The following is an 11905-nucleotide window of genomic DNA, read 5'->3' on the forward strand; positions in this document are numbered from 1 at the left end:
TGGACCATTTTACTTTTCCTTACAAAGACCTGAGGAACCAAAGATGTCTGGAGATTTGCATACAGACTCCCTAAGGCGTGCGGTTGACCTAGATGTTTCTGTGGGTCAGGAACCATCTCTGAGATCTGTTGCTGAGTAAGAATGGAAGACAGCCGAAAAGCCCAGTGTAGGCCGTGTGCCTGTTTGTGTGTTGGCTGTCGTGAGACAGGCACACGTGTGGCCACAGGTCAGGACCAGACAGCTGCCTGCCCGTGAGCTGGAAGCCCCAGAGCACAGGGTAGAAGAGACCCTTGAACCTTGGATCTTTTTTCATTTGTTTTTTAAATCACATGTATCTATTTCATGTGTGCACACACACTCGCACACATGCGTTTCTGTGCAGTTTATGGGAGTCCGTGGTGATATTTTATTTGTGCACCCCAATAAAGCTTATCTGGGGATCAGAGGAAAAAGCCAGACACTATGTTAAACATAGAGGTCAGGCAATAGTAGCACATGTCCTTAATCCTAGAATTCAGGAGGCAGAGATTCATCCAGATCTCTGTGAGTTCAAGGCCACACTGGGAACAGAGCCAGACATGGTGGCACATGCCTTTAATCCCAGCACTAGTTAACCATAGAGGTTTGGAGGTCTGTACAGACAGACAGGAAGTGATAGAGCTGGGAGGAAAGAAGAAGTGATATAGCTGGGCAGAGAAGTAAGAGGGCAGGCACAGAAAGGTATATAGGCGTGGGTATACAGGAAGTAGCTCTGGAGGCTGAGGAGTTGGTAAGGTGAGTTTGGCTGTGGCTTGTTCTATTCCTCTGATCTCTCGGTTTCCACCAAAATATCTGGCTCCAGGTTTTCTATTAATAAGACTGTTTAGCAATTCCTCTTACAGGGGTCAAGGTTTCTCCTTCTACCATATAGAATCAAAGATGGAATTCGGGTCGTCAGGCTTGGTGGTAAGCTTCTTTACCCAGTGAGCCGTCTCAGACCCCTGCGTTAGTTTAGTTAGATTGTTTAGTTTGTTTTTACCCATGCATGGCTCAGTTTTAAATGCTTTTTTTTTTTTTTTTTAAGAAAAGACCTGGAGGCCAGGGATATGACTCAGTGGGTAAGAGCACTTGCCTTTACCTGCGTTTGACCCCTTGGCAGGCAGTAACCAAACCAGGCTTGGCTACACATGCCTGTCACCCCACTACTGGGTAAGCAGAGATAGGCAGATCCCAACCTAGCCCAAACAGCAAGCTCTGGGTGCAATGAGAGACCTGCCTCCAGAGAATTAAGGTGAACAGTGACAGTAGACAGGGCCTGATGCCCTCTTCTGATATCTGCATGTGCATGCGTGGGAACATACCTGCATACTTACATGATACTCCCCGCATGCACACACACTTCACAAAAAAAGGAAAAACCCTGGGAGAATGAAATTCAAGTTACTTTGAACCCAGATTATTCTCATGAATGAAGTTCATGTTGTTGAACATGAGTTCAAAGGCTATTACAATAACTTGAATTTAAAATCTATATACACAATTTTTTTAAATTTGTAAATATTTCATTATATGTGGATTTGAGTATTTTGCCTGTCCGTATGTATGTGCACCACACACGTGCCTGGTGCCTGTAGAATTCAGAAGAGGGCATCAAGTCCCCTAGAACTGGAGTCATGGTAATTGTAAACTGCACGTGAGTCCTGGGACCCAAACCTGGGTTCTCTGCCAGAGCAACAAGTGCTCTTGACCACTGTACCGTCTCTCCAGCTCCCAAATAATTTTTAAAGATTAATCCCAAGATGAATTTCTACCAGATGGCACTTGTTCTAGCGAAGATTAGAATGGACGATTTCTAGGGTGGTGGGGTGTGCTCGGGGCGGTTCTCCCTTTAGCTCTCTGTGTGTGGTCTCCTTTTCATGCTCACTGGTTTATGCTTCTTCTGAGTTTTGGCTTTTGCCTTAACTCAGACAATCCTGGTGTCTGGATCTCCACTGGTGGCGTCTAGAATACATTTTGTTGACTCAAAATCCCCTTGAGAGGAGTTTGGTCCGTGTCGATGGCGAGTTCTTCTACTGTCTGTATTAGTTCCTTTTCTCGTTACGGCAACATTGCCTGACAGGACAGGGTGAGAGAGCAGAGGATTGTTTTGGTTCCCGGTTGAGAGGGCACAGCCCTTCGTGGTGGGGAAGATGTGGTGGAGCTCATGCTGGCAGGAGCGTGGCTGGAGACTCCTCACATCTCCATGGGCCGGGAGCAGGGCCAGCTTATGAACTGCAAGGCCCACCCGCCCTTTGCCCATGACCCACTTCCTAACTGTTCCAGAACCTCCTATAACAGCACCACCAGCGAGGGGCCTGTGAGGACATTTCACATCCAGATCATCACAGGACCCTAGAACTAAGCATGTTGGGGTCCCCTTTCTCCATCGCCCTCTGCCTCTTGCTCTCTCCCACCTTCATCCTTTTTTGTCCCTGTCACGGCCTCATTCCCCTCCCTCTTTCTGACTGTCTGTGGCTCTGTCTGTATGGAAACATCATGATGAGGGGGAGGGACGGATGGGGCTGAGCAGCTCCAGCCTCGTTCTCTACAGCCGAGGGACCAAGTACAGGAGTTTTGCTCTTCCTACCGAAGTAGAAGCATCCTTCAAGGCAACACTGGAGGGCTTGGCTTACATGCCGAGGCCACCTCTTGAAACATGTGCTGTGGTCGAGGGCATGTGGACTTGGGCCAAGTGCGACTCCCTTGCCAGCTTTTGTGATCCAGGGAGTATGGAACCACTTCTTCCAGCCTGGCCAGAATAACCTCGTTGACATGGGGGGACGGGGAGGGGGCGCTTCCCCAAAGGGGCTAAAACCATAAGCAAAAGAGAAGGGCCATGGACCAGACCAAACAGTAAAGCTCCTCTGTTGCCTTTCTGACTCCTTAAAGTCTGTACAAATCCAGGTTTTAGGTGAGATAATACAGACAATAAGCACTTCATGATATGCCCGGAGCCGAACATACATACTTGCCGCTTTGCCTGTGTTCGGTACACAGTACAGTGGCGTCAGGCACACTGTCGGACTGGCACCACCAGCCATCTGCAGACTTTGTCTCACAGTGCCGCAGCTCTCTACCTGTTAAATGACTCTTTGCACTGAGTCCACCATTCTGCTTTCTGTCCCCGTGGCTTTAACTACATGGTGTCTCATGTAAGCGGGAACATACATTATTTGACCTCTTGTGACTGGCTTGTTTCACTCAGTATATGGTTCTTTGGATTCATCTGGGCTGTAACGTGCGTCAGAGTTTCCTCCCGGTTTAAGGTTGAATAGTACTCTGTTGTGTGAACATGCCACGTTTCGTCTGTCTGTTGTCAGTTCATCCAGCAGTGGACGCTTGGGTTGCTGCCCCCTTTGGGCTGTTGTGTTTGGAGCTGCTGTGAGTAACCATACAGTTAACTTCGGTCTCTGTGTTTGTTTCTTCTCTATATATACACAGGAGTGGAATTACTGGATCACATGGCAATTCTATTTTAAATTTTTTGAGGACCTGTCCATACTGTTGTCCAGAGAGACTATACCATTTTACATTTCCACCAACAGTACCCAAGAGGACTGTTTCTCCCATCTTCAACACTTTCATTTCCTAGGGGGCCCCTTGTGCATACTGCTGGAGTTCATTATGGCATTTTCATATGTATACATAATGTATTTTGATCACATTCACTCCCCATTAGCTCTTACATCATCTGTGTTCCCACTGGTCCCCTTCTTCTCAACTAGTGGACCCTCTACTTCCATCCTTTCTTGTGGTGGTGGTGGTGGGGGGGGGGGGACCCAGTGAGTTTAATTAGGGTGGCTTACAGGAGCGTGAGTGAGGGGTTTCTCCCAGACACCCTTCTGATGACTGTGACTTCCCTGACAGTGCTTTTCAATTCAATTGAGCTGTGATTTGTGCCCCTGGCAGCATCAGCCTTGTGAAGCATGGGGCAGGCGTGGCATCATTCAGCATCATCCTTACATTAAAGCTGTGGGTGGATAAACTCCCAAGGAAAGAGTGCGATGCAGACCAGCACAGAGTCCAAGGTTGACAAAGCCCTGAGGAAAAGACATCTGGGTATTTTAGACCCCAAAAATGCATGGCATAGCAGTGGCTGTTGAGCTTAGATGCCGAGACAGGTGCCTTTTTTAATTGTCTGGGAGTACACTTTTGTTTAGATTATTTCCTTGTGACTCATGCTCCATAGAACCCTCTTGAATGTTCAGAACGCTGTCATGTAGTAACCACTGATGTTCATCAAGTTACGTCCACAGTACAGAGGAGGAATGTAAGCACAGAGACTGTGGTTTGTCTACGTTTATTCCTGCACATCCCAGCTGCCCGGAGTGATGGCCTGGGGTCGCTGAAGGCCAAGTCTTCAGTGATGCTAGCATCATGAGTTCTGCCCCTCTGGTGCCTGGGAACTCAGTGTCTTTAGCACATGCTATCTCCCTCAGCAGCATTGGAAGAGAACACCACCCTCTCGGCTGTCTCAAAACCATTAAAGAATTTGATGATTCACTCATGAGAACAGTGGTTTGTTTTTTGACTTTGTATTTGATTTTGTATTGTGGTTTGGTTGGTTGTTTTCTTGTTGTTGTTGTTGTTTGAGGCAGTTTCACCATGTAGTTAAGGCTCCTCTTGAACCCCTGTGTAGCCCAGGCTGGCGTAGAGCTCAGGGTGAGCTCAGGGTGATCCATGCATCATGGCCTCCCAAGTCCTGGGATTACAGGCATGGATCACCATGCCCGAGTTCACAGCAGTAACTTTTAAACTATGAGTCATGACTTAGCAGTAATGGGTCATTGAACCAATTACTAGGTCAAATTTAGGTTCATGAGAACTAGTCAGTAGCATCATAGACGTTATTTGAATTCAGCTTTACCAGGGAGAAATGGTCTAACAGTTAGTAGTACGCTCGGGGTCACAACCCTCAACTGCCTCCCAACCCCAGTGGAAGAAAATGCAATAGAGAGAAAAATACCAGGGGCCATGTATGATAAAGTACTAGGCTTCTGTTGAAGTCAGGACATGTGTGTTACATGACCATTTTTAACTGTACACTGCAGTCCTAAGGCAGTTTAAAGGTCTCTACATTTACCTAGGTCTCTGTGTTTGCTTCCGACCTTCCTCAGGCAGTTGAAACCCTGCTTTTCTGATTTCAAGCACAGAGTTATGCCCAGTGCCCTCTGTGACTCAACAGTGCTATCTGCTACAGGAAGATCTAGAGCTAGGTTTTTACAGACCAGAAGTCACTGTTCTAGAGTAGACAGAATCCCTGCTGATGGCAGTCTGTCTGTCCTTTTGGACTCAATCTCTATAAACTCCTTTCTTAAAGCCCACTAAAGATTCACTACAGTGAGCTGAAAACAAGTCAACTATCATTAAAGCCCAAAGTTGAAAGAGTCATAAATAGCAAATTGAGATTTTGGGCTCACTTTTGAAATGGCCCAATGGATAAAGGCACTTGCCACCAAGCTCGATGGCCTGAGTTCAGTCACCAAGCCTCACAGGGCAGGAGGAGGGTGCTGACCCCTCAGTCTGACCCCTGACCTGCACATGACTGTGACATACGAATATGCATGTGAAAAGCAAACATGAAAAGAAGTTGCAGTCAGATTAAAGGCCATGGTTCTGCTCATCCCTCTCTGTCTCCAGGATGGCCTGTAAGGGGACCAGAAGCTTTTCATAAAGTAATTATTCTTACAATGATTATTTTACAATTCTTCTTGAGACAGGGTTTCATTGCTCAGCCCTGGCTGGCCTAAAACTCAGAGATCCCCCCGCCTCTGCCTCCCAAGTGCTGAAATTAAAGGCCTGTGCCACCACACCCAGCTCCAAATCTAAATTTGTACATCTAGACAGAAATAATGAGATATACTTAGGTAGATTGTGCTTCTAAACTGGCACAACAGTCACGTCACAGAATTAGAACCCAAGAAGTTTAATTTAGGTCAGCTTTGCAATTTTTAAATTTTCATAAAAGGGTAGATATTAAATATCCTTATGCCAAAAATAAAAGGCTGTTGCACATGTAACGTGGCCTTCCCTCTGGATATCACTGTCTATGTGCAGTGACAGGAAGAAATGTTCCGCTGAGCCACATTGGAACATTCTTTCCGTTCCGTGATGCTATCTTATCAGTACATTTACCTGTTACTATTCTATTAACAAAATTAATCACAATCAGAAAACTATAACTATAGGTTAGTAAGAGTCAAATATGTTTTTAAAATGTCTATGTTTTTCCTAGACGAAGAATTAGCCTGGTTCAGGGGTGCACATCTGTAATAGTGACACGGGGAGGTAGAAACAGGATCAAGAGTTCAAGGCCAGCCAGGCAGACTTTGTTTCAAAATAAAAAGGCTTATTGTATAAAAAAACAATCACAGTAGAATCCTTTGAATAGCTTTATACTAAAAATTGCCCACTTATTTGCAAATAGAATATCTTGGAGCTGATGTTGGTGTTGACATCTGTGGCTTAGACCAAGTGCCTTCATTGTTCATTCACAATTAAAAGGGGTCCCGGGAGGCTTTGGCCAGCTCGGGCTGTGCTGCTGGGCCGCCCGTGCCCGAGGCAGCCTTCCCGTCACCCCCGGCTGACTTAGCTCTGAGCTAAGCCTTGCAGCTGTGTCGCCCAGGCAGGGTTTCATGAAACGGATCTGATGTTCTTGTGCCTGTGTTGTTCATTCCTACACGCTGGAACAGTGCCCGGGAAGGTGAGGGGCAGAGCATGGCTCTCACTCCAGCTGTCCCTATCTGCTAATGTCAGTCAGGATATAAATAAATGGATTAATTCACTTCCCTTCTCATCAAACTAGAATGATGCCAGAAGAGACTGCCACAGCCGCTTTGACCATTTGGAAAAGCCTTCGGGACTAACCTAACAGATCAAGGTCTTTGCATTTAGATCATTAAAAACGAACAAAAAAAACCCAGCACCTCATAAATAGGCATGGTGGTGTGTACCTCTAATCCCATCTTTTGGGAGGTATAGGCCGAGGGTCAAAAATGTAAGGTCATCCTCTGCTTGGCTATATAACAAGTTCAAGCCAGCCTGGGATGCATAAGACAGTGCCCAGGGTGGTGTGCAAACTTGTAAGACATGACCTCTGCACTTCCAAGAGTGTAGCAGGAGGCTAGATGTGGGTTATACCAGGAGTCCCACCCTCTGTGGGAGCATCCAGGCTGAGGCCAGAAACAAAAGAAACAACTGGGATCACTTTCCAGAGCCCATCCAGGCACTGTACCTCCTGGAGGGCGAGGACCAGAGCCTGCTCCTGCCTCGCCATGCTCTGTCGGGGGAGTCCTCATAGTGCTCACGCGGCAAATCGTTCTGTGTGGCCATAAACACAAGTCGGGTGCAAACAGAAAAGTGGGCTAAAGGAAAGCCGGGTTTATGGAAGTCTGCTCACTGCAGAACAATGTAATGTTGTGAACAGGTACATTCAGGGTTCGTTGAGGGGCAGTTCCAAGTATGCTTTGTGATTATGCTTCTTGTCGACTGGGAAACAACGTGGTGAGATGTAACTACATGTCCTGGAGTATGAGTTGTACCACCCCCAGATATGTGGTTTAACAAACTAAAAGAAAGAATGTCTAGGTCAGGACTTGAACCAAAGCGGAGGAGGAGAGCAGCAGCATCATGGGACTTCAAAGGACAACTGGCAAGAGTTGGTTCTCTCCCGCTGTGTGTACCCCAGCGGTCCACCTCAGCATGTCAGCCTGGCCACAAGCACCTCTACTCACTGAGCCATCTTGCTGGCCCTAGAGGAATCCTTCTTTAACCCGAACCTCAAATAATCCCCACAGGTAAAACTCTAGGAAATGAAAGGTCACAATTTAAAATAACAGAACGGACCAGGAGCCGGCACTGTGAGCAAAAGGCTGACAAAGACGCCGGATCTTCAGGGACTAAGAAACTGAAATCACCAAGTGATGCAAAAATGCAAAATGAATGTTTTCATGGCCAGAGAGATGAGAGGGAATAAAAAGAAATGAGTAAAAACAGTAGGTCAGAACTGTGACAAGCACAGTTTCAAAAGAACTAAATGTCATGTTCAGATGTGAATTTAACCTCACTGGGTGGCAGGTTAGACCCAGCTGACAGGGACTTAATGAGCTCAGAAGTGTGTGTTCAGAGAAATTATCTGGAATACAGAACCAAAGAAGGAAAGAGAGAGTTGGAAAGCCAATTGAGAAGGCCCAAGAGATGTGTAAGTGGAATTCTGGAAAGAGAGTGGGAAAGGGACTCTGTCTGAGAAGGTAGTGACTGACAGTGTCTCAGAACTGATGGAAGATGCCCGTGCTGTGGCAAGGGCGTCAGCCTCCTTCAGGATGCTAAAGACAAAGCTGCCAGTGAGCAGGATTCCTGTCTCAAAAAACCAGACAGCCAAGGAGGAAGCCAGCTGACGGTGACCTTCCCCGTCTGCACCTGAACATACACTCACATACACAGGAGAAGGAACACTCTTCAGAAGAATGGATAACAGCATTCTACACACCTTGGAGATTAAGCAAACGATAGGAAGATCATCATGAAGAACTTTCTGCTGATCATTTTAGTAATTTATTCACTCTCGTTCATTTTTGCAATGCCAGGAATCAACCTCGGGTTCCCACCACTCATGTCGGGTGGCTTACAGTTGTCCATAACTCTATAACGCCCACTCCAGGGGTGTCTGACGTCTCTGGACGTGTGCTCATAGCCCTGCCCCACAACCATAACTAATAATGGATCTTTAAAAAAAATAACTGTAATTAATCCTATTTTAAATTAAAAGCCACTGGGAAAGAACTGTGGGTGTCCAGCTGGTTACCTGATGAGCACTTTTCCCGAAGCTGAGTGAAGAGTATGTAAGAGGGGCTGAGGTGAGGATGGGCTGGGCACATGGCAGAGCCTTGTGAGACACACTGAGCTTCAGGTCTCAAAGGCACAGTTCAAACATTCTGAGGCTGACCCTGAGCTCTGAAAAGGCGAACGCTTTTAGTGTCCTCTATTTAGAAACATGAGGGTGTTTGTTTTGAATGGGGGAGTTTTATTCTACTATTTCCTAGGCTGTCTTTAACTCCTGGGCTGAAGTGATCCTCCTGCATCAGCTTCCTGTGTAGCTGGGACTACCAAAGGGTATCACTAGGCGTCGTGAGGAGGAATGAAAATGTTCATACTTCTGGGCATGGCGCCTTCATTGTGGTCCCAGCTACTCAAGAGACTGCAGCAGCATACGCTTGAGCCTAGGGGTTCAGAGCCAGCCTGGGCTACACAGCAAGACCCAGTGTTTTTACAGAGTAGTAAGTCAACACGAATAGATGTCTTTGCCGGAGAAAGAGCTTTGAGCAGAGGATTGAAGGGCTGTGTGCTCTAGAGTGAGCGTCCTTTGTTGGAGACGGCCCTTCTTTGCTGTTCAGACCCCGCTGTGACTTAGGAACTGCCCTCAGTCACTGAACTTGACATTCTCTTTTCCAGATCCCACTCGCACTGACAGATGAACCGAGAATTGGACGGAAGAAGAACGCGTTGAGTGCTCCTGGGAGCCGGTCAGAGGCTAAGCCTCCACGGTGCTGCCAGGGGCCCATAGTATTTTTTTACTGCCTCATAGTCCCCAAGGCCTTCAAGCAGAAGTGGCAGTAGATAGTTGCCATCAGCCCAACCAGACTTGTACCAGGACAACAGGGAAACAGGTCCCCCGGGTTTGGATGGAACTTGGCAGTGGGGACTCTCGCCTGATGCGTCCTGGCCTGTCAGAGTGTGCCTTCCTCTGCCCGTGCCCTCCCTACCCCGCTAGGTCCTCTCTGTCTCTCCTGCTGCTGCTCCCAGATGATATAAAAGAGGCTCTTTGGCTATTTGCATCTGGCTTTCGCTTCTTTTGGAGATTGAAGTATTAAGTTTATTTTCTTTTGTACAAGCGTCAGGTCCCAACACCATCCACCAGACTTGAACCTTCCCTTTTCCGAGAGTGTGGGGGAGGGGAGCCACCAGCACCGGTTCCCCAGGGGAAGCAAGGAGGCGGCTGCCATGGTACAGGCAGGCGCCTTTTGGAATTACTGACTTCTAAGATTAATAAAGTAATTCGATTTTTCTTTCCTTTTTTTTTTCCCATTCACTAATTTCCCATCAGTCAATATTCACAATCAGGGCTAACATGGAAGCAACATTTCATTTTGTTTCATATTTGACTGCTGGACAGTTTTTCGGTTTTCGTTTTAGAATGAGAGCTATCAAGAAACTTTGAGCAGGTGGGAGCAGCGGGCTAGTTCCCAGAGCAACCAACTCCCACCATGGAGCTGGCTTGTCCTGCAGCAGGCTTATTCACTGGGGTCCTGCAGGGAGGTGTGAATGTGCGCAGTTGCGCCCAGCCTCTCCCCAGAGTTCCTCGGGGTGACGGCAGCACATTGCTTGCCCCCGCCATAGGTCTTCCCTCCGATCTGCTGAGGGTCTGGGCTTTCAAGAAAACCCCCATAGACAGTGTTGAAGTCCACACCAAAAAATGACACCCAAGAAGACAGATGGGTCCTGTGTGGTAGCTCCTGCCTGCCATCCCAGCATGAGGGAGGCAGGGGGATTGCCATGGGTGAGACACCAGGCTGGGCTGGGTTGTGTAGTGAGTTCAGTAGAGCCTGGAAGACAAGAGTCCTGTGACCTTGTCCCAACAAACTGAAGAGAATCAGGGAGTGGGGAAGACAGAAAGGGGACATCGTTTTGTTTTTGGTGCATGGATTAGGTTCAGGCACAGCAGAGGGTGAGGACTCTGAAGAGCAGGAGAGAGAGGGTTTCCATGAAGTCATAGGACCATCTGAACCGCCCACTTGAGCCGAGTTGGTTAGACAACAAATTCTGACTCCTCCACAGTCCCTTTCTGATGTGTAGAGTTGGAGAAAGGGTCTAGGAGTTCTCCACATACTAGTCTTGCAAAAAGAAATGAGAGGGCATGAGCTTAGGGTTAGAACTTTCAAAACAGCTGCAGCGATTGGAGTTGCCCGAGGCACCCGATCAGAACAGATCCTCAAGCTACATCCCCTCTGCCCATCAGGGGCTGAAGCCAGACTCCAGTCTTGCCTCGCCATAGTGCTTCCGGGTCATCCTTTTGGGTGCTGGGCTTGGCTATAAACCTGTTCTAGCCTTCCTCCTCCAACAGAGGTGTCGTTTCCAATCTTGCCGCTCTCCTCAAAACAAGTGTGTGCTTTTGAAGACAGTGGCTCACATGGCCCTGGTGCTTGTGAGCAGCCATGGAAAAGGAAGACTAGACTGTAGACCTTCACATGTGTTTGTACCTGTGACTGACATGAGCAGTGTCTGACATGAAAACCTTTGGAATCATAGTGTGTTCTTTGAGGTAGTGTCGGGAAGCACATCTTGTTGCCTTGGTAGCAGGACCCTGGGAGGCAGGGTGAAGGGGACAGAAAGATTGTTTCCCACATCCTTAGTGATGCTAGAAAGCACCTGAGTCTGATACAGTGCACTGCTCCCCCAAAAGTAATTTATGGAGGCAGCCTGGAGCCTGCCCCAGTGGGAGCACCCCTCTAGGTCCGTAGCCAAAATGTGTATGTTTAGTTTTTTAACTTTGTGTGTAGGTGTTTTGTCTGCATGTACGTCTGTGAACCACGTGGTTGCCGTAGAAGCCAGAAGAGGACATTGGATCCTCTCGAACATGGGTTACAGATGGGTGGGTTCTGGGAATCAAACCCTGGTCCTCCAGAAGAGGAGCCAGTTCTCTTAACATTTAAGCCCCAAATTGTACATTTCTACTGGACATGAGCTAATCCTCACACCTACTTAAGTTTGAGGATAACTGTCACAATTACTAGACTGTGGTACTTGTGCCAAGGATGGTGGTGCATGCCTTTAATCCCAACACTCGGGAGGCAGAGACATTTGAAACCAGCCTGATCTACATAGTGAGTTC

General features: G+C 47.6%; 1 protein-coding gene across 7 annotated transcripts in view; it reads left to right on the forward strand.

Moving 5' to 3' along the window:
* LOC131924501 (tubulin polyglutamylase TTLL5) overlaps positions 1 to 10086 on the forward strand; it is a 181872-nt gene extending 171786 nt beyond the window's left edge. For all 7 annotated transcript variants that reach the window (XM_059279808.1, XM_059279811.1, XM_059279812.1 and 4 more), the window contains one exon: positions 9469 to 10086. Coding sequence is in view for 2 of the 7 variants with exons in the window: in XM_059279811.1 (XP_059135794.1) it covers positions 9469 to 9491 (23 nt within the window). In the remaining 5 variants the exon portion in view is untranslated. The remainder of the gene's footprint in view (positions 1 to 9468) is intronic.
* The last annotated feature ends 1819 nt before the right edge of the window (positions 10087 to 11905 follow it).

Source organism: Peromyscus eremicus, chromosome 14 (assembly GCF_949786415.1).
Source record: "Peromyscus eremicus chromosome 14, PerEre_H2_v1, whole genome shotgun sequence".
In the NCBI taxonomy this organism is placed as follows: Eukaryota; Metazoa; Chordata; class Mammalia; order Rodentia; family Cricetidae; genus Peromyscus; species Peromyscus eremicus.